General features: G+C 44.8%; 1 protein-coding gene across 1 annotated transcript in view; it reads left to right on the top strand.

The window, feature by feature from the left end:
• The window catches only part of LOC124777310 (pickpocket protein 28-like), a 119,142-nt gene that overhangs the window by 21,005 nt on the left and 77,381 nt on the right, over window positions 1–20,756 (top strand). Inside the window, exon 3 of the mRNA XM_047252664.1 lies at window positions 8,973–9,206. Coding sequence (XP_047108620.1) covers window positions 8,973–9,206 — 234 coding nt within the window. The remainder of the gene's footprint in view (window positions 1–8,972; window positions 9,207–20,756) is intronic.

The following is a 20,756-nucleotide window of genomic DNA, read 5'->3' as shown; positions in this document are numbered from 1 at the left end:
GGATGATGCTGTAGTATACAGAGAAGCTGCAGCATTAGAAAATTGTAGCGAAATGCAGGAAGATCTACAGCGGATAGGCACTTGGTGCAGGGAGTGGCAACTGACCCTTAACATAGACAAATGTAATGTATTGCGAATACATAGAAAGAAGGACCCTTTATTGTATGATTATATGATAGCGGAACAAACACTGGTAGCAGTTACTTCTGTAAAATATCTGGCAGTATGTGTACGGAACGATTTGAAGTGGAATGATCATACAAAATTAATTGTTGGTAAGGCGGGTACCAGGTTGAGGTTCATTGAGAGAGTCCTTAGAAAATGTAGTCCATCAACAAAGGAGGTGGCTTACAAAACACTCGTTCGACCTATACTTGAGTATTGCTCATCAGTGTGGGATCCGTACCAGATCGGGTTGAAGGAGGCGATAGAGAAGATCCAAAGAAGAGCGGCGCGTTTCGTCACAGGGTTATTTGGTAACTGTGATAGCGTTACGGAGATGTTTAGCAAACTCAAGTGGCAGACTATGTAAGAGAGACGCTCTGCATCGCGGTAGCTTGTTCGCCAGGTTTCGAGAGGGTGCGTTTCTGGATGAGGTATCGAAGATATTGCTTCCCCCTACTTACACCTCCCGAGGAGATCACGAATGTAAAATTAGAGAGATTCGAGCGCACACGGAGGCTTTCCGACAGTCGTTCTTCCCGCGAACCATACGCGACTGGGACAGAAAAGGGAGGTAATGACAGTGGCACGTAAAGTGCCCTCCGCCACACTCTGTTGGGTGGCTTGCGGAGTATGGATGTAGATGTAGATGTAGATCGAACACAGCACTGCCGACGGAAAAATGCTCCTATCGGAGCACAAAAAATGCGAACGTCCTATCTTCCTCAGCACCTTCGAAAATTTTCCTAGAAATTCTGGCGTGCAAACATAGTCGCTCTTTTTCTAACAGAAACTCGTCTCAAACTTCCACAAACTCCCCAAACTGTAACTCACTCACACACATTAGGCCATCGCTATAAATTGCTCATACCCATCCACTCCCAGTTTCTCTTTCTGTCATTCAGTTTAGCTCATTGTCATTATCTCTTTGTGACTCTGTGTCGTTGTGTCCTGTGTCACTGCAATTGTCTCCCTCTCTCTCTCTCTCTCTCTCTCTCTCTCTCTCTCTCTCTCTTACTGCTAATATCTGATTCCTTCCTTCTTACTGTTGCTCTCACTGTCACAATCTCTCTCTTCTTCTCTGTCATTCTCATGTACTCTGTATCTCATTATCACTGGCTCTTACCCACTTTCAATTCCACTTCCGCTTTCTCTTTCTCCTTATGCCCCCCCCCTCCACCCTCCCTCCGCATTGTCTCCTTCACTCTTTTCCTAGCACTGTTCTGTCACTGTCAACTGTGCTCCACTGCCACTATGTCCCTCTCTTTCTCTCACACTGCCACTGTCTCCTACGCTCTTTCAGTAGCACAACCACTGTCTACTACCTTCCAATATTCATTACTTATCCGTCTCTTTGCCACTGCCAGTGTCAGCTTCTCTCTTGGCATAAAAAAAGTAAGTCAAAATTTTTGAAGGTGCTGAGGAAGATAGAATGAGGCTGAGTCTTTTAAATAAACACGAACATATCAATATTTTTTATTCTCCGATGGGAGCATTTTGCCGCTCTTTCCCATCTTTTCCCTACTGCAGCATGGCATGTATATCATGTGAAAGAAATGTATTGACGGTAAAATTTAGAAAGTTTACTTATGTAGAACTGCAGTAACGCAAAATTAATTTTACAACTTGGACAGGATTTTACGTCCAAAAAAAAAGTTGTATGTGCTTCAGTACTACAACATGGCGTTCACAGATGATTACTGAGAGACGTTATAGCATACCTCTCCGTGCTATGTCACTTTATATACTACGTTTTCGCCTCTTATCTGATTTTACGTGCGCATTTTATGTGTGCGAGTAGGATAACTTTGAACCTCTGTATCTCGGAAACGGGTAAAGATGTAAATTTTCAATATTGTTGAAGATTGGGATCTTCGGAATTCATCGTAAAAATTACAACTATTTGCTGCTCATAGCCGTCTCGAAACCCGCGGTTGGGTTTTAGTGCCGAAAAAACAAGTTTCTCAATAGCGGATAAAGATTTTTCAAAACGGGAGATGACTCTTCTAGATAGATGCCTAGAGTACATAGCATTAAAATCTGAGCAACGTTCTGCAATTATTTCGTGTCACACCAGATTTTACGTGTAGAAGCTGGGTAACTTTGTACCTCTGTATCCTGGAAACGGATAAGGAGGAGGAGGAGATTAGTGTTTAACGTCCCGTCGACAACGAGGTCATTAGAGACGGAGCGCAAGCTCGGGTGAGAGAAGGATGGGGAAGGAAATCTGCCGTGCCCTTTCAAAGGAACCATCCGGCATTTGCCTGAAGCGATTTAGGGAAATCACGGAAAACCTAAATCAGGATGGCCGGAGACGGGATTGAACCGTCGTCCTCCCGAATGCGAGTCCAGTGTGCTAAAAACGGATAAGGTTCATATGGCTCTGAGCACTATGGGACTTAACATCTGAGGTTATCAGTCCCGTAGAACCTGGAACTACTTAAACCTAACTAACCTAAGGACAACACACACATCCATGCCCGAGCCAGGATTCGAACCTGCGACCGTAGTGGTCGCGCGGTTCCAGACTGAAGCGCCTAGAACCGCTCGGTCACAGCGGCCGGCAACGGATAAGGATTTCAAGAAAATTTTCAAGGTTGTTCGAGGTCGGGCCTTGAGAGGCTTTGGCTGCTAGAGATTTACCATAGTGTCCTGTTGATACTAACATGTGATATATTTGCATCTGTAGGGACCTTATAAATAATAAAATTATTGTTGCTTTCACAAACAACGGTCGTGGATGTACTTCATTCGTTACAAAATAAATTACTACACGTTACTATGGCATTTTGTGATCTGTCAAAGGCATCTGACTGTGTAAATCAAAACATTAAGTAAATTATAATTGTGGTGTAACAAGACAGGCAGTAAATGGTTCAAATAGTATCTGCCTGACACGAAACAAAAGATTTTAATAGGGAATTGTTCTGTATTATGTTCTCAGTCCTCATTCAACTGGGAACTAATTACACGTGGTGTTCCCCAAGGCTCCATTTTAAGGCCATTATTTTTTCTTGTGCACTTTAACGACCTTCCATCAGTAATACTAACAAATGCCAAATTTGCAGATGACACAACATTGCAGTCAACGGCAAATAAAGTTTAGTTTTAAAAAGTGCAGTTAACGAGATTTTTGTAGGATGTTTTCTAGGCCATTGTTTCTCATTAAACTCTGAAAAGACACTTTATACGCATTGCATTATACGCACCTGAGACTTATAAGGGATCTCTTCTCAGTGTATGTCTAAAACATGACGAAAATAAGATAGAAGACATCGACAATGTTAAATTCTTGGAATTAAGTCTTGATAATAAATTCAGTTGGCAGGAGCATACCACATAACTGCTGACAAGCTTAAACAAATATTCATTTGCAGTGCGAAAGTTGTCAGGCACAGGTGACAAAACATAATAAAAAAAAGGTAGCATGCCTGGCTCGGTTGCTTCCAGAATGTTCAGCAGAATCACCTTCTGCGACAAATCATCAAGCCAAACTAAAGATTCCTGAGCTCAAAGTGTGTTTATGTGTGTAAGAATTACTTGCGGTGTAGGCTCAACAACATTCTGCAAAGGCCTTGAAGCTGGTGCTGGGTTGTCGTGGTCTTGTCTTTACTGTAGATATTTTAAAATGTGGTTCTGTGGTATTCTTGGGCTGTGACGTCGTCGTGTGAGCAGATCTCGACGTAAATCGTACGCAGTGTTACCAGAGTATGTTACCTCTTTTTTTTGTTTTATCTTAATTACACGGCGACGAAGCTGGTAACTAATAAGAACACAAATTAAGAACCAACATCTTGCCTCAAGAAGACACGGGTCGTTTAAGTTTAATTTAAATAGTTTGTAGTCCTCGTGCGATACTAATGAACTGTTTAAAAAAAAAAATGTTCAAATGTGTGTGAAATCTTATGGGACTTAACTGCTAATGTCATCAGTCGCTAAGCTTACGTACTACTTAACCTAAATTATCCTACGGACAAACACACACACCCATGCCCGAGGGAGGACTCGAACCTCCCCCGGCACCAGCCGCACAGTCCATGACTGCAGCGCCTGAGACCGCTCGGCTAATTCCACGCCGCTAATGAACTGTTTATTACAGACGCTACAGAACAGGCAGCGTCGACGTAATTATACAGCATGTACTATTGACTCTGATTTTTAATTGTAGGTTTAGCAAAGTTTATTGTTATTTCTATTTTTAAGTTCTTTATATAGGCCAATAAACGTTCGTTAACAAGTTATCAAAATGTTCCATCTAGCTCAAAGTTTACGTCCGACCAGAGATTCTAACAGTCTTGAATACTGAAATTTTATACTTATACTTGAATGTCGATATGGATACCGTTTGAAAATATTCACACTAAAATGCAGTTAATATCTCCTTTTACTTTTCTCTTATAACTTCGTTTGGAGTCAAATATCTTCAGTTCTAATCAGTGAAGAATCTATCTTTCTCTCTTTTTAAATAAATTCAAGTCACTGAAACATATTTTTGGATGATGAAAATTACGCCACTTGGCGCAGGCAATACTTTTGTAAAATTATCGGTACATTTTTTTTTAAATAACGTAGTATATTTTCAACGCTTCACTCTACACAACGCGCAGTATTAGCAGCCACAACAACAGTAATCACAGGACAGGACTCGGAATAGTAATCGGAATAGTAATGAGCTAACAATAATCGTTACGTACTTGTACATGCAAAAGAAAACTACGGTATTACAGCTTGCTTCACTTATAACTTTGTGTTCTTGTATTGTATGTTAACCGGGGATCTAGAAACGACGGAGAGGCTCCGTCCACGCCGCAGCCGCAGTGGTCCACAACCCCACGACGACTACCGCAGTCCACTTCACCCCTCCGCCGCCCCACACCGACCCAGGGTTACTGTGCGGCTCGGCCCGGTGGACCCCCCCCCCCCCCCCCCCCCCCGGGAACGTCTCACACCGGACGAGTGTAACCCCTATGTTTGCGTGGTAGAGTAATGGTGTACGAGTACGTGGAGAACTTGTTTGTGCAGCAATCGCCGACATAGTGTAACTGAGGCGGAATAAGGGGAACCAGCAAGCATTCGCCGAGGCAGATGGAAAACCGCCTAAAAAACATCCAGAGGCTGGCCGGTTCACCGGGCCTCCACACAAACCTTCCGGGCGGATTCGTGCCAGGGACCAGGCGCTCCTTCCCGCCCGGGAAGCCGTGCGTTAGACCGCACAGCCAACCGGGCGGGTCACTTTGTGTTCTTACTCACTTTAATTCCTTTTAATTAAAATTTTTACTTAAATATTTCAAAAAATGCTTCTTAAAATTATTGTGAAAGAAAGAATGACTGTAATATAACACTGACGGAAATAAGAGATTGGTTACACCCTGCTGAATAGACTGGGGATACCAAATACTGCTCTCAGATATATTTTTTCCGTAATGAAATTGGTCATAAAAATACAGCTCTTTTCAATTTAACAGCTCAGATCATGGTATCAAATAGTAATAATCTTTATAAAGCTTTCAAGTCACATAGTTTCGTCCAAAAAGGTGTCCATTATTAAGGAACACTCATTGTCAATAACTTGCCAGCAGCCATAAAAAGTTTGTCTATTAGTAGCGTTCAGTTTAAAAGGAAAACCTTCTGCAAATTTTTAGTAGAAAAATTAAGGTCTGTATTGTACATAACATCGATTAACGCGAATGTTACATAAAATCAGACCTCAGCTCATCTTCAGTGCAGGAATATGGTCACAGTTATATGGTCAGTGAAAATAAGTGTTGTAAACTGCTTGTCGCCTGATCATCTGTGGTTACAATGGCCAAGATTTACCTTACATGCCTTCGCATAAATAAATTTAGATGCTTGTGATAACTTCATTATTCCGCTTTAAAAGAAAATGTGTTTAAGATCTGATCAAAAGTATTTGGACACCTGTTAGAGGAAATTAATATGGGGCGAAACCAGAGGAGGTAGTAATGATGAACTCTGGGATCATCTCAGAGATGCTAACCGCAAAGCTATTCCATTGGGTTCAGCCCGGGACTCTGGGCAGGCAAAATCCATTTCAGGCATGTTATTGTCCACAGACCACTGCCTCACCCATGCTGTTGTATGATAGGTTGTGTTGTCATGCGGATACTATCATCGTCCCCGAACTTTTCCTCTATGGCACGCACAATCTTATGCTGTAAAATATTTTCATATCCTTTCGCATTAAGTATTTTCTCAAGAGTGAGAAGACCACGTCCCCAACGACGAAAAACACTCCCGTACCTTAACATCACTTTCTCCATACTTCACTGTTAGCACTACACATGACAGGTAACGTTATCCAGGGATTCGCCAAACCCAAACACTTCCATCGGATTGCCACGGGTATGACGTGTTTCATCACTCCAAGTCACTCTGTTCCAATTATCCACTGTCCTCTGGCATCGCTCTTTACACCATCTCAGGCATAGCTAAGTACTGACTACAGTAATGTAAGGCGTATGAGGACTTGCTCGACCATCGTACCCAATTTACGCATAGTCATTGCACTAGCTGAAATGCTAGTTGCACTTTGTAACTTCCGCTGATTTTGTGCGATTTTTTATAACCACTCTCTACAAAGCTCGACAGTCCCTCTCCGTGCCACGAGGGATTAGCCGAGCGGTCTCAGGCGCTGCAGTCATGGACTGTGCGGCTGGTTCCGGCGGAGGTTCGAGTCCTCCCTCGGGCATGGGTGTGTGTGTTTGTCGTTAGGATAATTTAGGTTAAGTAGTGTGTAAGCTTAGGGACTGATGATCTTAGCAGTTAAGTCCCATAAGATTTCACACACATTTGAACATTATTCCCTTCCGCCCGAGTGGGATGTCCACCTGGTCTTGGTTAGCTGTGGTTGTTCTTTCTCGTTTCCACTTCATCACAGTCACATGACTAGCAGTCGGCTTGGGCAGCTGTAGAACTGTTGAAATGTCGATGACGGATTTCTTACTCATGTGACATCCAATGACTAGTCTACGTTCGAACCCAATGAGCTCCCCGATCGACCCATTCTGAATGTTATTACTTCTCTACTAACAACGAAATACTCGCCGCCTACTTTTATACTAGTAGGTCAGCGTCTCATAACATCTATTCGCCAATCCTGCATAACACAGGAATGTTTTGATCGGATAATGTGTTCTACACTACTGGCTATTAGAATAGCTACACCACGAAGATGACGTGCTACAGACGCGAAATTTAACCGACAGGAAAAAGATGCTGTGATATGCAAATGATTAGCTTTTCAGAGCATTCGTACAAGGTTGGCGCCGGTGGCGACATCTACAACGTGCTGACATGAGGAAAGTTTCCAACCGATTTCTCATACACAAACAGCACTTGACCGACGTTGCCTGGTGAAACGTTGTTGTGATGCCTCCTGTGAGGAGGAGAAATGCGTACCATCACGTTTCCGACTTTGCTGAAGGTCGGATTGTAGCCTATCGCTATTGCGGTTTATCGTATCGCGACATTGCTGCTCACGTTGGTCGAGATCCAATGACTGTTAGCAAAATATGGAATCGGTGGGTCCAGGAGGGTAATACGGAACGCCGTGCTGGATCCCAACGGCCTCGTATCACTAGCAGTCGAGATGACAGGCATCTTATCAGCATGGCTGTAACGGACCGTGCGGCCACGTCTTGATCCCTGAGTCAACAGATGGGGACATTTGCACGACAACAACCACCTGCACGAACAGTTCGACGACGTTTGCAGCAGCATGGACTATCAGCTCGGAGGCCATGGCTGCGGTTACCCTTGACACTGCATCACAGACAGGGCGTCTGCGACGGTGTACTCAACGACGAACCTCGATGCACGAATGGCAAAACGTCATTTTCTCGGATGAATCTAGGTTCTGTTTACAGCATCATGATTTTCGCATCCGTGTTTAGCGACATCCCGGTGAACGCACATTGGAAGCGTGTATTCGTCATCGCTATACTGGTGCATCACCCGGCGTGATGGTATGGGGTGCCATCGGTTACACGTCTCGGTCACCTCTTGTTCGCATTGACGGCACTTTGAACAGTGGACGTTACATTTGAAATGTGTTACGACCCGTGGCTCTACCCTTCATTCGATCCCGGCGAAAACCTACATTTCAGCAGGATAATGCACGACCGCATGTTGCAGGTCCTGTACGGGCCTTTCTGGATATAGAAAATGTTCGACTACTGCCCTGGCCAGCACATTCTCCAGATCTCTCACCAATTGAAAACTTCTGGTCAATGGTAGCCGAGAAACTCGCTCGTCACAATACGCCAGTCACTGCTCTTGATGAACTGTGGTATCGTGTTGAAGCTGCATGGGCAGCTGTACTTGTACACGCCATCCAAGCTCTGTTTGACTCAATGCCGCGGCGTATCAAGGCCGTTATTACGGCCAGAGGTGGTTGTTCTGGTTACTGATTTCTCAGGATCTATGCACCCAAATTGCGTGAAAATGTAATCACATGTCAGTTCTAGTATAATATATTTGTTCAATGAATACCAGTTTATCATCTGCATTTCTTCTTGGTGTAGCAATTTAATGTCCAGTAGTGTACATGCATGGCCACTATTTCACTAATATCATGTGGAAGCAATATTAACATTATTTTTGTAAATATGTACTACATATACTTGTTTTGTCATGTTGCATACCCTTGAGGATTTTCTAACTATGAATCTATCGGTTTATAAGTATAATCTAATCTAATAGAATAAAGACTAGTTTCGAAAGATCCGTATAGCCTAACATAAATAAACTACTACCATTTGTTCTGCACACGGTGCTTTGGCTTTCCCTAGATTTCTGTGGCTGATGCTGTTCGGCCTGAGCCTGGGGGTGTGCAGCAAGCTTATCAACAACGTGTGGATCAAGTGGGATCGGTCCCCCGTCATCGTGACGTTCGCAGAGTCCTCGACGCCCGTGTGGCAAGTTCCGTTCCCGGCGGTCACCATCTGCAGCGAGACCAAGTCGCGCCAGAGCATCTTCAACTTCACCGACGCCTACAACAATGAAGCCAACCTCACGGAGGAAGAGTAAGTACAGCGTTGTCTATAACATAATTTTCGTCAAAGAGTTTATACTCCCAGGCTGACAGGGCGATGTATCAAAATAATTTCGCTGACGTTTCGTCCCCATCTGCGGGAAACGTCTTCAGAGATAAACTGTCCCGGGAAGAATAGTTAATATTCAGAGATTTGACAGGAAGGATCATTCGAAGCAAAAAAGTCTAGTAAACATAAGCTCTGAAAACTTCCATACTTGTAATTGTACAGATGTCGATCCCAAACCCGGACAGATCGAATCTAGCATGATGCATCTTTGATGCGCCGAGTTAGCGGCGCTGACGAGGAAGTCTCATTGTCTTAGAAGAGTGGTCCTTGGTACCCCTCATTTGCTCTTTCAGGTAAATAGGTCACTCTGCCTAAGCCTTCTTAAAGAGAGAATCGCGAGAGTGCGTGCGGTACGCAATTCGAATAAAAGACAATAATTTTTGGAAATTCGGTTATTTATACAGTCAGGGGATGATTTTAAATTACAGACAACCAACAATGACATCTATTCAAAAAGTGTTAAGCGCATGAATACGTTTGCAGAGGGATAATCTTGCTTGTGACTCAAGTACAGTAAACCGAGTGCTGTCAAATTAGTGTGAGCTTCATTTAACATTGTCATTTTAATGACAGAATTTTGAAGGGAGTTCAGATTAACATTATGGGAACTGTAGATAGGGCATGTATCAGCAGGCCCACGGTTAAGAACTATCTCGTTGGGAGTAAGTAAGCCGACACAGCCATTAAGTTCGATTGTCTATTAAAATTCAGACAACCCAAAATCTGCGTGTTAGCTCAAGAGCGTCAAAAAATTTCTTTTACTGTAAGCTTTTTGCTTTCCATATTTGCGGAGGAGGTAGAATGGACCAAAAAAGAAAAAGTCTAGAAAACATGAGATCTAAAATAGATACCTTAACGGCTACGAGCACTTGCTCAGTAGCAAATATTAACAAGTGCTCATAGCTCATGAACCATGCACTTTAGAGCCCATGTCTCCTGGATGTTTTTGCTTCGAATAATTATTCCTTTCATGGCCCCGCATACGACCCTCCCTCGTGGGACACCCTGTGCATAAAGCACTACACTTCGTCATATAATTCCGACTATGTGATTATCTCTTGCTGGCAACATTTTTCTCGATTGAAAGTAATCGTTTATTACTCTCTTGGCGCAGACTCAGAATTCATCTTTTACTTTCTTTCAATTTCTCGTCTTTTATGTGAAAATTATAATGGTGTTTATAAATTCCTACTTCTCCTCCACATCATCATGTAAAGCATGTTCCCCGACGGTCGATTTAACAGCACCACTGCCTTTTATGCCTGGCTAAGCGAGTTGTAGCTCAACTTTTCGTGGTTGTGATATATACTTACAAAGTGCCTGTAGAGAATCATATACTGTACATCTTTTGCAGTTCTCAAGTTTTTTTTACTTTCCTCTTGAGGTTAAAAATTAATCGATGCTTGGCTAGAACCTTTGCTATGGGCTCAGTAATTTTGTCGACAAAAGGGAGGAAATTTTTCCCTGTTGTCGGCCGTTGCTCCTCTTTAGCCATGTAATTCTCTCTTCTTGGACGTAGAGTGTTCATTGCAAATTATTATTGGAGCAACCATTTTTCTTAAAAGTCGAAAAACGTGGAGCAGTGCAACAGCTGTTCTGAAGATCCCCCCACCTCTCGTTTTGACTGTTCCTTTGTGATTGCCAACCGACTGAGATGGCGCACTTGTAAGACAGTGGAATCGTATTCGGAAGGACGGTTGTTCGAATCCACGTCCAGCCACCCAGTTTTAGGTTTCCCACAATTTCGCCAAATCGATTAAGACAGATAACAAGGGCGATTTCGTTTTGCGTCCTTCCCTAGTCCGAGGTTTTGTGCTTCGTTTCAAATGACTTCGTCGACGATGGAATGTTGAACCCTGATCTTCTTTCCTTTCCAGTTTGCAGAATCAGAATATCTGCGGTAGGTACCTGCTGATTTTTTATAAAGAGTCGGTTGCCTGTAAACCCCTGCCGCATATGCTCGATAATGTCGTAGTTCATTTAACGGCGTCCACTCGCAGGGTTCATCGTCTTCGACTTTCTACGACTTGCGAAAACTACCTGCGCCGATAACGCAGCACCTTCTTGTTCATCTTGTCATACTAGAGTAACCTGACAAATTTCGATAGCCGCAAAGTACTGTGCTCTCAAAGATATAATCGTCGACCTACGAGGGTGATTAAAAAAAACCTGAATTATTTATTGTTACGCAGATGGTGTAATACAGAAAAATTACTGATACGTCATTTTTCCGCCGAATCCCCACGATGTGTAAAGCACACATCCATCGCTTCGGAAGTACTCTGGTATCTTGTGAGAAAAGTTCTTCTGGTTTTGAATGCAGCCACTTACATCTTCATCGCTTCTAAAATGGCTGCTCCCAGCGCTTCCATGAACCACCGGAACATATGGAAGTAACTCGGGGTTAGGTCTGCAGTGTTACCTGCTGCAACAGTCTCGAAATCAGGAGACAGGTACTCAAAAAAGCAGAAGATGGCAATAGATACTTAGAACTTCTATTCTCCATTCTAATACTGGATTATTATACATTAATAAATATAACATACATACAAAACTCGAATTAAATTAGGAAATTACTACTACAGTGGTTTCATAAACAACTTATATAAAATTATCGCCCTTTTACCACATAACTGTTAGCAGCATGCACATCGATAACAGAATATATCATTTGCGTTTTTAAACCCTTCACTCATAGCACTCCAAAAGCTCTATACAGTTGACACGAAGTGACACATCTTACCACCACCATTATCCTATAAAATTTTGCTTCACAAGCATGTCAGCCACTCTTATCCACGTTTTTTCGACAAATTTTACCAGTGAAAATACAATACAGACACCACGTGAACAGCTTTACTTTCTTGGAATGAATAAGGAAGGGGCTACAGCACATTTATTTTGACAGCACTGTAGGGAAATAAATGACAGAAATTTTATTTTCATCTCTGACCGTTATGAGTCGTTACACTGTACTACAAGAATAGTTTTAGGGTCTCGTGGTCAGGCATAGGGAGGGTTGTCGGTGGCCAGGCACCTGTTACGAACAGATACATAGATGTTTTAAATAACAACTATGGGAGGAATAAACTAACAGCAACTTTTTGACCCAGCACTTGGAGCCGATAAGAGAAAAATGTCTCTGGGGTGAGGAATTCACAGGAGGAATGTTCAAAACTTAATTAGTACCTCAAGGAATAAAGAGTTAATCCGCTGCTGTACCTACATTCAACAAAATGAAAATTGCTTTGAAGGAACAGACATGAATGTAATAAATAACTAGAGATTTGTCCTTTATTTGGCTTTTTAGCAGTAGAGTAATATATTTTTTAAAAAGCAGGAAATCTCCTGCAAAAACAGTACACCTGATAACTCCGGCCGGCCGGAGTGGCCGAGCGGTTCTAGGCGCTACAGTCTGGAACTGCGCGACCGCTACGGTCGCAGGTTCGAATCCTGCCTCGGGTATGATTGTGTGTGTTGTCCTTAGGCTAGTTAGGTTTAAGTAGTTCTAAATTATATGGGACTGATGACCTCAGAAGTTAAGTCCCATAGTGCTCAGAGCCATTTGAACCATTTGATAACTCCGGAAGTCTGGTCATTAAGTTGGGTGTTCCACATATGCAGAGTTGTTGCTACAGTTGAATGGACAGGACCGGGACGAGCACTGTCGTGATGCAACAAAACACCTACAGTCAGAAGTCCTCGTCGATTACTCCCCATTACAGGGTGAAGGTGATTTCGTAACAGATTTGAGTATGAATTGCTGGTCACTGATAAAACGCTTTCCATGTGATGTTCCAAAAGTACCCATTTTGCATCCTAAAAGAGAGTGAAGCATTTTTTTTCCAGCTGTGGGATACTTTTTTTCGATTTGACGAAGAGCCACGGCACCATTCATAAATTGATCTTTTCGTTTCAGGCTGGTGATAGTGCATCCAGATTTCATTTAGTGTAACAGTTCTGTCCAGAAATCTATTCATCTACATCTACATCTAAATCTACATCTACACGATTACTCTGCAATTGACAATTAAGTGCTTTTCAGAGGGTTCATCAAACCACATTTAAGCTACTCCTCTACCGTTCCATTCTCTAACAGCGCTCGGGAAAAACGAACATTTCAGTCTTTCCGTGCGAGCTCTGATTCCTCTTATTTTATTATGATCATCATTTCTCTCTATGTAGGTAGGCACCAATAAAATATTTTCACACTCTGACGAGAAAGTTGGTGATTGTAATTTCATGACAACGTCCTGCCACAGCGAAAAAGCTTTTGTTTTAAAGACTGACACCCCAAATCGTGTATCATATCCATGGCACTCTGTCACCATTTCGCGATAATACAAAACGAGCTGCTTTTCTTTGAACTATTTCTATGTCATCTATCAATCTTTTGTGATGCACATTGTACACCGCACAGCAATACTGCAGAAGAGGGCGGACAAATGTAGTCTAAGCCGACTCCTTAGTAGATTGTCTCCTACATCCTTTATGTATATCAGAAACAGCAGAGGCCCTATAACACTTCTCATTTACTTGATGACTTTCCGTCAATTACTACGAACTATGGCATTTCTGATAGGAAATCAGGAATCCAGTCGCAACAGGACAAAAACACGAGCAGGAAACGAACCAGTCACAATTCAAATTGCTCTAAGCACTATGGGACTTAACAAAATGGTTCAAATGACTCTGAGCACTATGCGACTTAACTTCTGAGGTCATCAGTTGTCTAGAACTTAGAACTAATTAAATCTAACTAACCTAAGGACATCACACACATCCATGCCCGATGCAGGATTCGAACCTGCTACCTTAGCAGCTGCGCGGTTCCGGTCTGAAGCGCCTAGAACCGCCAGTCACAATTATCACGCTCACAGCGGGGAGCAGGTTCAGTCTTTACGAATGCTGCTTGGTCTTGGCACCGAACGAATTAAAAGTAGCTCACCGAGCATACAAAGTCGCTGTTCAATGACGAACAGTGGAAAAACTTGGAGCCACCAGGAGATGCGTAGATGACGGCAACCCACCGCTCGGCTCCAGACCTGATCATCTAAAGGAATGTGTCCACTCCAGTTTCCGGAGCACATCCCTCGTGTCCGGAAGATGCTCATCCAGACAAACTTGGAAGTCGCACGGGCGGTAGAGCAAACAGCTGGCCCGTTACCCCGCAGACCTGCGCTGTGCGTGCTGCGTCAATGTTTGCGTCTCCCGGAAAACGGGCTCAACACCATTCGCAGCAAATGTGCAAAGCCCCCTTCACGACAAAGATGGTTTCCCAGGAGGCTATCGATCGCGCAGGGGTTCATCATCCTCCACATTTAGACAGTTGGTGTGAGACAGAACCATAGCTACCATTTCAGCCGCTATTTACAACGATAGGGAATTTCTGTCGAATCCTACATGCCTTACGAATGCGCGTTCGGTTTTATCAATGATAGGGTGCCACCTTTTAGTAGAGTAGGCATCTTTCATTCTGGCTAGGTCTAGTGTTTCCGTAATTCGTGGTTAGTCGAATTTCAGATTCGCGTACAATTGATGTATTTGCAATATGCTCACGCCAAATTCCCATTGCAGGTTACCGATGAAGGACGCTGAAGGTATCTTATTAATAGGGGACGGAGGAGGGCGGGGTGAGAGCGAAGGAAGAGTTTTTACTTATTTATAGCGGGGCTCTCGGATTGGTTCTAGCCTTCAAAGAAGACGTCATATCGGCACAACATTCAGCTTAATGCCATGTTTGTTTACTTGGTAGAAAAAAAATGAATGAAACTAGAGCCCTGCCCAGAGTCTACTATCCGCGAGAAATGTCCGCCACGAAAGCTGCGTGGTCAGCGCGACGAATTACTGACCGAAGAGGCACGAGTTCGATTCCTTGCCGGTACTGAGATTTTCTCTGCTCGGGGACTGGGTGTTGTGTTGTCCTTACGTTCGTATCGTTATAACTGACATTCCACTATTGAGACAGCTGTATGGGAACGGGAAAAAAGTCAATAATTAAAAAAAAATATTGTTCTTGAGTAGCACTGTGATATCCGCCAAGCTTCAGGTCCACATTTGAAGGACAGATAGGTGTTACGTAGCCTCACTCCACGAGATATTGCAGAAAGAGTTGAGATTTAATCCACGACACTGGCACAGTGTGAATCTTAATTACATTTCCTCACACTGACTGCCAAATACTGGTGAGAAATATTTCTTGCACCATCAGGATTCGAACTAGATACCTCCAGCTAGAGCGCATCTAACAATAAAGTAACTGTGTTAGTGACTGTGGTTATAGAAAAAACGTGATACAGAGATCAGTCCGATGCACATAATAAATACCGTAGAATATTACCAGCCATGGTGCCAGAGTAATACTATTGGCCTGACTGCAGCCAGAGTGTAGCCTATCTTCGTCGCGGCTCTAGGAGGGGGAGGGTGGCGGGCCAATGCCCCTGACCACCTTTTACCCCCGGGAAATATTACAGTAGTCATTTGATAGCAGGCTGAGTGGACCTGTGGCCGTACAATGTCTCGAATACTTGGGTTAAATTCTGTTTCAGCGACCTAAGCAACTCTTTTTACCTTCTGCTCTCTATGTCGCAAGCAACCGATCGCTGTGGCTTGGTGGCTACACACTTAACTGCAAACTTGACACTCACACTTGAAGAAACATTTTATATAAGCATGCTTGTTCGTCTGTAGGATAATTCTGAGCAAGGAGTTTTACTGTTTACGCTTCCTGCGGATTGATCGGTTTTTTATTAATGCGAATTTTTCCAAGCTTGCTTAATACACATGCCTGAGAGCGCGTACTGACATTGCGAAGACTTGTACAAGCAATCGCCTGGTGTGAAGCAACTTTCTTGGCGCATCACATCGAGCGACATAAAGCAAATTAATCGCAGACTGTTGGCAAAATTTATGTGACTGAGGGAAAACCAACCTAGCTTCAGAAATAGTAAATCGAATGCTAATCACGGGAAGCCGAAGAATTATTCCATTTGCTATATTGCTAATAATATAAGAAACCGAACAAGTGCAAGTAGGAATCGGGCTCTGAGGGTTCCGTACAAACTTAATTATGTACACTCACGTTCAGGAAAAAAAAAACAGAACGCTTTGAACGATTAGGGATAGGACATTCATATTCGCAGGACATATACTTCGTATGTTCTGCAGAAATAAGCACCACTTCAGTCACCTTGGTTCAGCATGTTTGCAGGCCGTTGTGGCCGAGTGGTTCTAGGCACTTCAGTCCGGAAACGCGCTGCTGCTACGGTCGCAGGTTCGAATCCTGCCTCGGGCATGGACGTGTGTGCTGTCCTTAGGTTAGTTAGGTTTAAGTAGTTCTAAGTCTAGGCGACTGATGACCTCAGATGTTAAGTCCCATAGTGATTAAAGCCATTTGAACCATTTTTCAGGATGTTTTCTGTTGCCTGATAGGCACAGGGTCCGCCATGGGCCCTGATAACTTGTTCCACGCGTGATAGTATGGACACGTATAACACACGAATGGCGGCCTGTGGTATAGCCATCCATGCTGCATTCACTTGGTTCCAAAGTACATCTGTGGTGGTTAGCATTGGGTTACAGGGCTGCAGCCGTCGTTTCGCCTTATCCCACACATTTTCGATTGGCGACAAGTCTGGTGATCTGGCGTGCCAGGACAAAACGTTGACAACTTGTGACACCAAGAAGGCAAGTGTTCGTACAGCAACTGGTGGTCGTGCATTGTCTTGCTGAAAAATGGGGTCTCGGATGTACAGAAAGGGTATGCCTACAGGTAGCAGGATGTCGTTCACGTAGGTCACACCGGTCATAGTGCCCTGGACACGCACCAATTGTGATTTGTAGTTGTAGCCAATAGCATCCCATTGCAAAAGGCCTTCAGTTGTCAGTGCGATGCCGCTCTGCCTGTCTGTGGCGAACCAAAATGAGGCCATCATTTTCAAACAAGCAGAACCTGGATTCGTCTGAAAACGCTGTCTGACGCCATCCCTGTCCCCAGCAGCGTCGTTCCGTAACCCATTGCCGTCTAGCATGTTTCTGTTCGGTCGCCAAAGCTTGGCAGAGAAGTGGACGACGCGCACGTAACCCATGCCATAGTAAACGGCGACGGATTGTCACCCTTGATAGCGTTCGATGTGTAATACTGTTCCGCTGTTACGCCAGAGCAGAGAAGGACGTAGATCTGTCCTGTAAAGCCATTCGGATGAAATGAAATCTTTCGGAGGGGAGGGGGCGCGGGGGCGGGGGGGGGGGGGGATGCTCTTGTGCTCTTGGTGGTGCGACCTGACCTATCTCGCCGCGTTCCACGAACTTTATACAACCATTCTGCACCCACCGTTGCACCGCCGAAACACTACGTCCCACATGAGCAGCAGTTTCCAGGATGGATGGATCACATTCTCTCATGCCAATAACGCACCCTCTGTCGAACTCACTGAATTGACCGTACAATACGCGCATACGTCTACAAGGCATCCTGCACGTCGAGTCTCACTGATCCATTACATTCAGTTATAGCGACGAGAGCCACTTGCACATTTTACCGGTGGATGGTGTTGCGCCGCGCTATCGATGTTGACGTTGAACCCGCGGGCCGCCATGAGTATAATGCTAATCATTTCTGCAGAAAATACTAATGTACACTACTGGCCATTAAAATTGCTATACTAAGAAGAAATGCAGATGATAAACGGGTATTTATTGGACGAATATAATATACTAGAACTGACATCTGATTACATTTTCACGCAATTTGGGTGCATAGATCCTGAGAAATCAATACCCAGAACAACCACCTCTGGCCGTAATAACGACCTTGATACGCCTTGGCATTGAGTCAAACACAGCTTGGATGGCGTGTACAGGTACAGCTGCCCATGCTGTCCATGCCCACAGTTCATCAAGAGTAGTGACTGGCGTATTGTGACGAGCCAGTTGATCGGCCACCATTGACCAGACGTTTTCAGTTGGTGAGAGATCTGGAGAATGTGCTGGCCAGGGCAGCAGTCCAACATTTTCTGTATCCAGAAAGGCCCGTACAGGACCTGCAACATGTGGTCGTGCATTATCCTGATGAAATGTAGGGTTTCGCAGGGATCGAATGATGGGTAGAGCCACGGGTCGTAACACATCTGAAATGTAAAGTCCACTGTTCAAAGTGCCGTCAATGCGAACAAGAGGTCACCGAGACGTGTGACCAATGGCACCCCATACCATCACGCCGGGTGATACGCCAGTATGGCGATGACGAATACACGCTTCCAATGTGCGTTCCCCGCGATGTCGCCAAACACGGATGCGACCGTCATGATGCTGTAAACAGAACATGGATTCATCCGAAAAAATGACGTTTTGCCATTCGTGCACCCAGGTTCGTCGTTGAGTACACCGTCGCAGGCGCTCCTGTCTGTGATGCAGCGTCAAGGGTAACCGCAGCCATGGTCTCCGAGCTGATAGTCCATGCTGCTGCAAATGTCGTCGAACTGTTCGTGCAGATGGTTGTTGTCCTGCAAACGTCCGCATCTGTTGACTTAGGGATCGAGACGTGTGGCTGCACGATCCGTTACAGCCATGCGGATAAGATGCCTGTCATCTCGACTGCTAGTGATACGAGGCCGTTGGGATCCAGCAAGGCGTTCCGTATTACTCTCCTGAACCCACCGATTCCATATTCTGCTAACAGTCATTGGATGTGGACCAACGCGAGCAGCAATGTCGCGATACGATAAACCGCAATCGCGATAGGCTGCAATCCGACATTTATCAAAGTCAGAAAGTTGACAGTACGCATTTCTCCTCCTTACACGAGGCATTACAACAACGTTTCACCAGGCAACGCCGGTCAGCTGCTGTTTGTGTATGAGAAATCGGTTGGAAACTTTCCTCAAGTCAGCACGTTCTAGGAGTCGCCACCGGCGCCAACCTTGTACGAATGCTCTGAAAAGCTAATCATTTGCATACCACAGCATCTTCTTCCTGTCGGTTAAATTTCGCGTCTGTAGCACGTCACCTTCGTAGTGCAGCAATTTTAATGGCCAGTAGTGTACATGACCTGTGAATATGAACGTCCTATGTCTAGTCGTCGAAGATGTTCGGTGTTTTCTGAACATGAGTGTATACGAAAAATTGTTCAAATGGCTCTGAGCACTATGGGACTTAACATCTGAGGTCATCAGTCCCCTAGAACTTAGAACTACTTAAACCTAACTAACCTAAGGACTTCACACACATCCATGCCCGAAGCAGGATTCGAACCTGCGACCGTAGCAGTCGCGCGGTTCCGGACGGTAGCGCCTAGGACCGCTCGGCCACCGCGGCCGGCTGAGTGTATACGGTCAGTTCATCTATAAGTTTTTAATGAGTGGGTTTGCAAGTATCAAAATATGTGACATAAATGGCCGTATCTTTTGATTGCATTGACTTAGAAGCTTAACTCATTTACACTGCCAGAGAATTGTGGATTTTAGTATTTGATATAAATTTCAACCAGATACCTCTATCCGTTCTTGAGAAAAAGTGGTCTTCACGGTTGAACAGACAGACGGACAAAAAAGAGATCCTTTAAGGGTTTTGTTTTTACCGATTGAGACGTCGCGCCTTCAGGTGGCAGGGCGTCATAGGTCAGAGCACCATGAGTTGCAGGGTCGTCATCCTGTGCGGACACCCGATGGACGCATTCATCAGAAGGGGCGCTGTCTCTTCCTTTTCCTCGGCGACGTTTGCTTTCTAACATGCTGTTCACTGTCGGATGGCGGGCGGCTATCGTCCGACATGTGGCCAGATGGCAGAAAGGCAGCGGTAGGTCCATTGTCAACAATCATGGAGTCGGGGCAGACAGTTTGTGCCTGCTGACGGTCGTCATTCATTTGTAGCAACTCCGGCAGGGGTGTAGGAGAGACTGGCGAAAAGACAATCGCGTCATCGAGAGGGGCCGACACGGTTACCGACTGATTCAGAGGGGGCGTAGCAGGCAGCACCGCCGCAGACGCGTAAGTCAGAGTAACACAGTGGGCGCCGCAGCGAGAGCGACGTCTTCGATCGGCGTCTGAACCGGTCTACGTCGCAGGCAATCAGAACGGACATGGTCTTCCTGGTCGCAACCTCAACAGGTGCATTCCTGGCCACCGTACATGACGACAGCCCGCAGCCGGCAGTAACCAAGTAGCAAGGCACATGTTTCGGTAGTTCAGTTTTTACCTGACGGACACCATTGGAAATGGAAATGTCGTGTGGCTAGGGCCTCCCGTCGGGTAGACCGTTCGCCTGGTGCAGGTCTTTCAATTTGATGCCACTTCGGCGACCTGCGCGTCGATGGGGATGAAATGATGATGATTAGGACAACACAACACCCAGTCCCTGAGCGGAGAAAAATTTCCGACCCAGCCGGGAATCGAACCCGGGCCCTTAGGATTGACAGTCTGTCACGCTGACCACTCAGCTACCGGGGCGGATCGCGGACACCATTGAGGACACGGT

The sequence above is a fragment of the Schistocerca piceifrons genome, chromosome 2 (genome assembly GCF_021461385.2).
Source record: "Schistocerca piceifrons isolate TAMUIC-IGC-003096 chromosome 2, iqSchPice1.1, whole genome shotgun sequence".
In the NCBI taxonomy this organism is placed as follows: Eukaryota; Metazoa; Arthropoda; class Insecta; order Orthoptera; family Acrididae; genus Schistocerca; species Schistocerca piceifrons.
The sequence above is the reverse complement of the archived record's forward strand: the minus strand, read 5'-3'. Positions and strand labels throughout refer to the sequence as shown.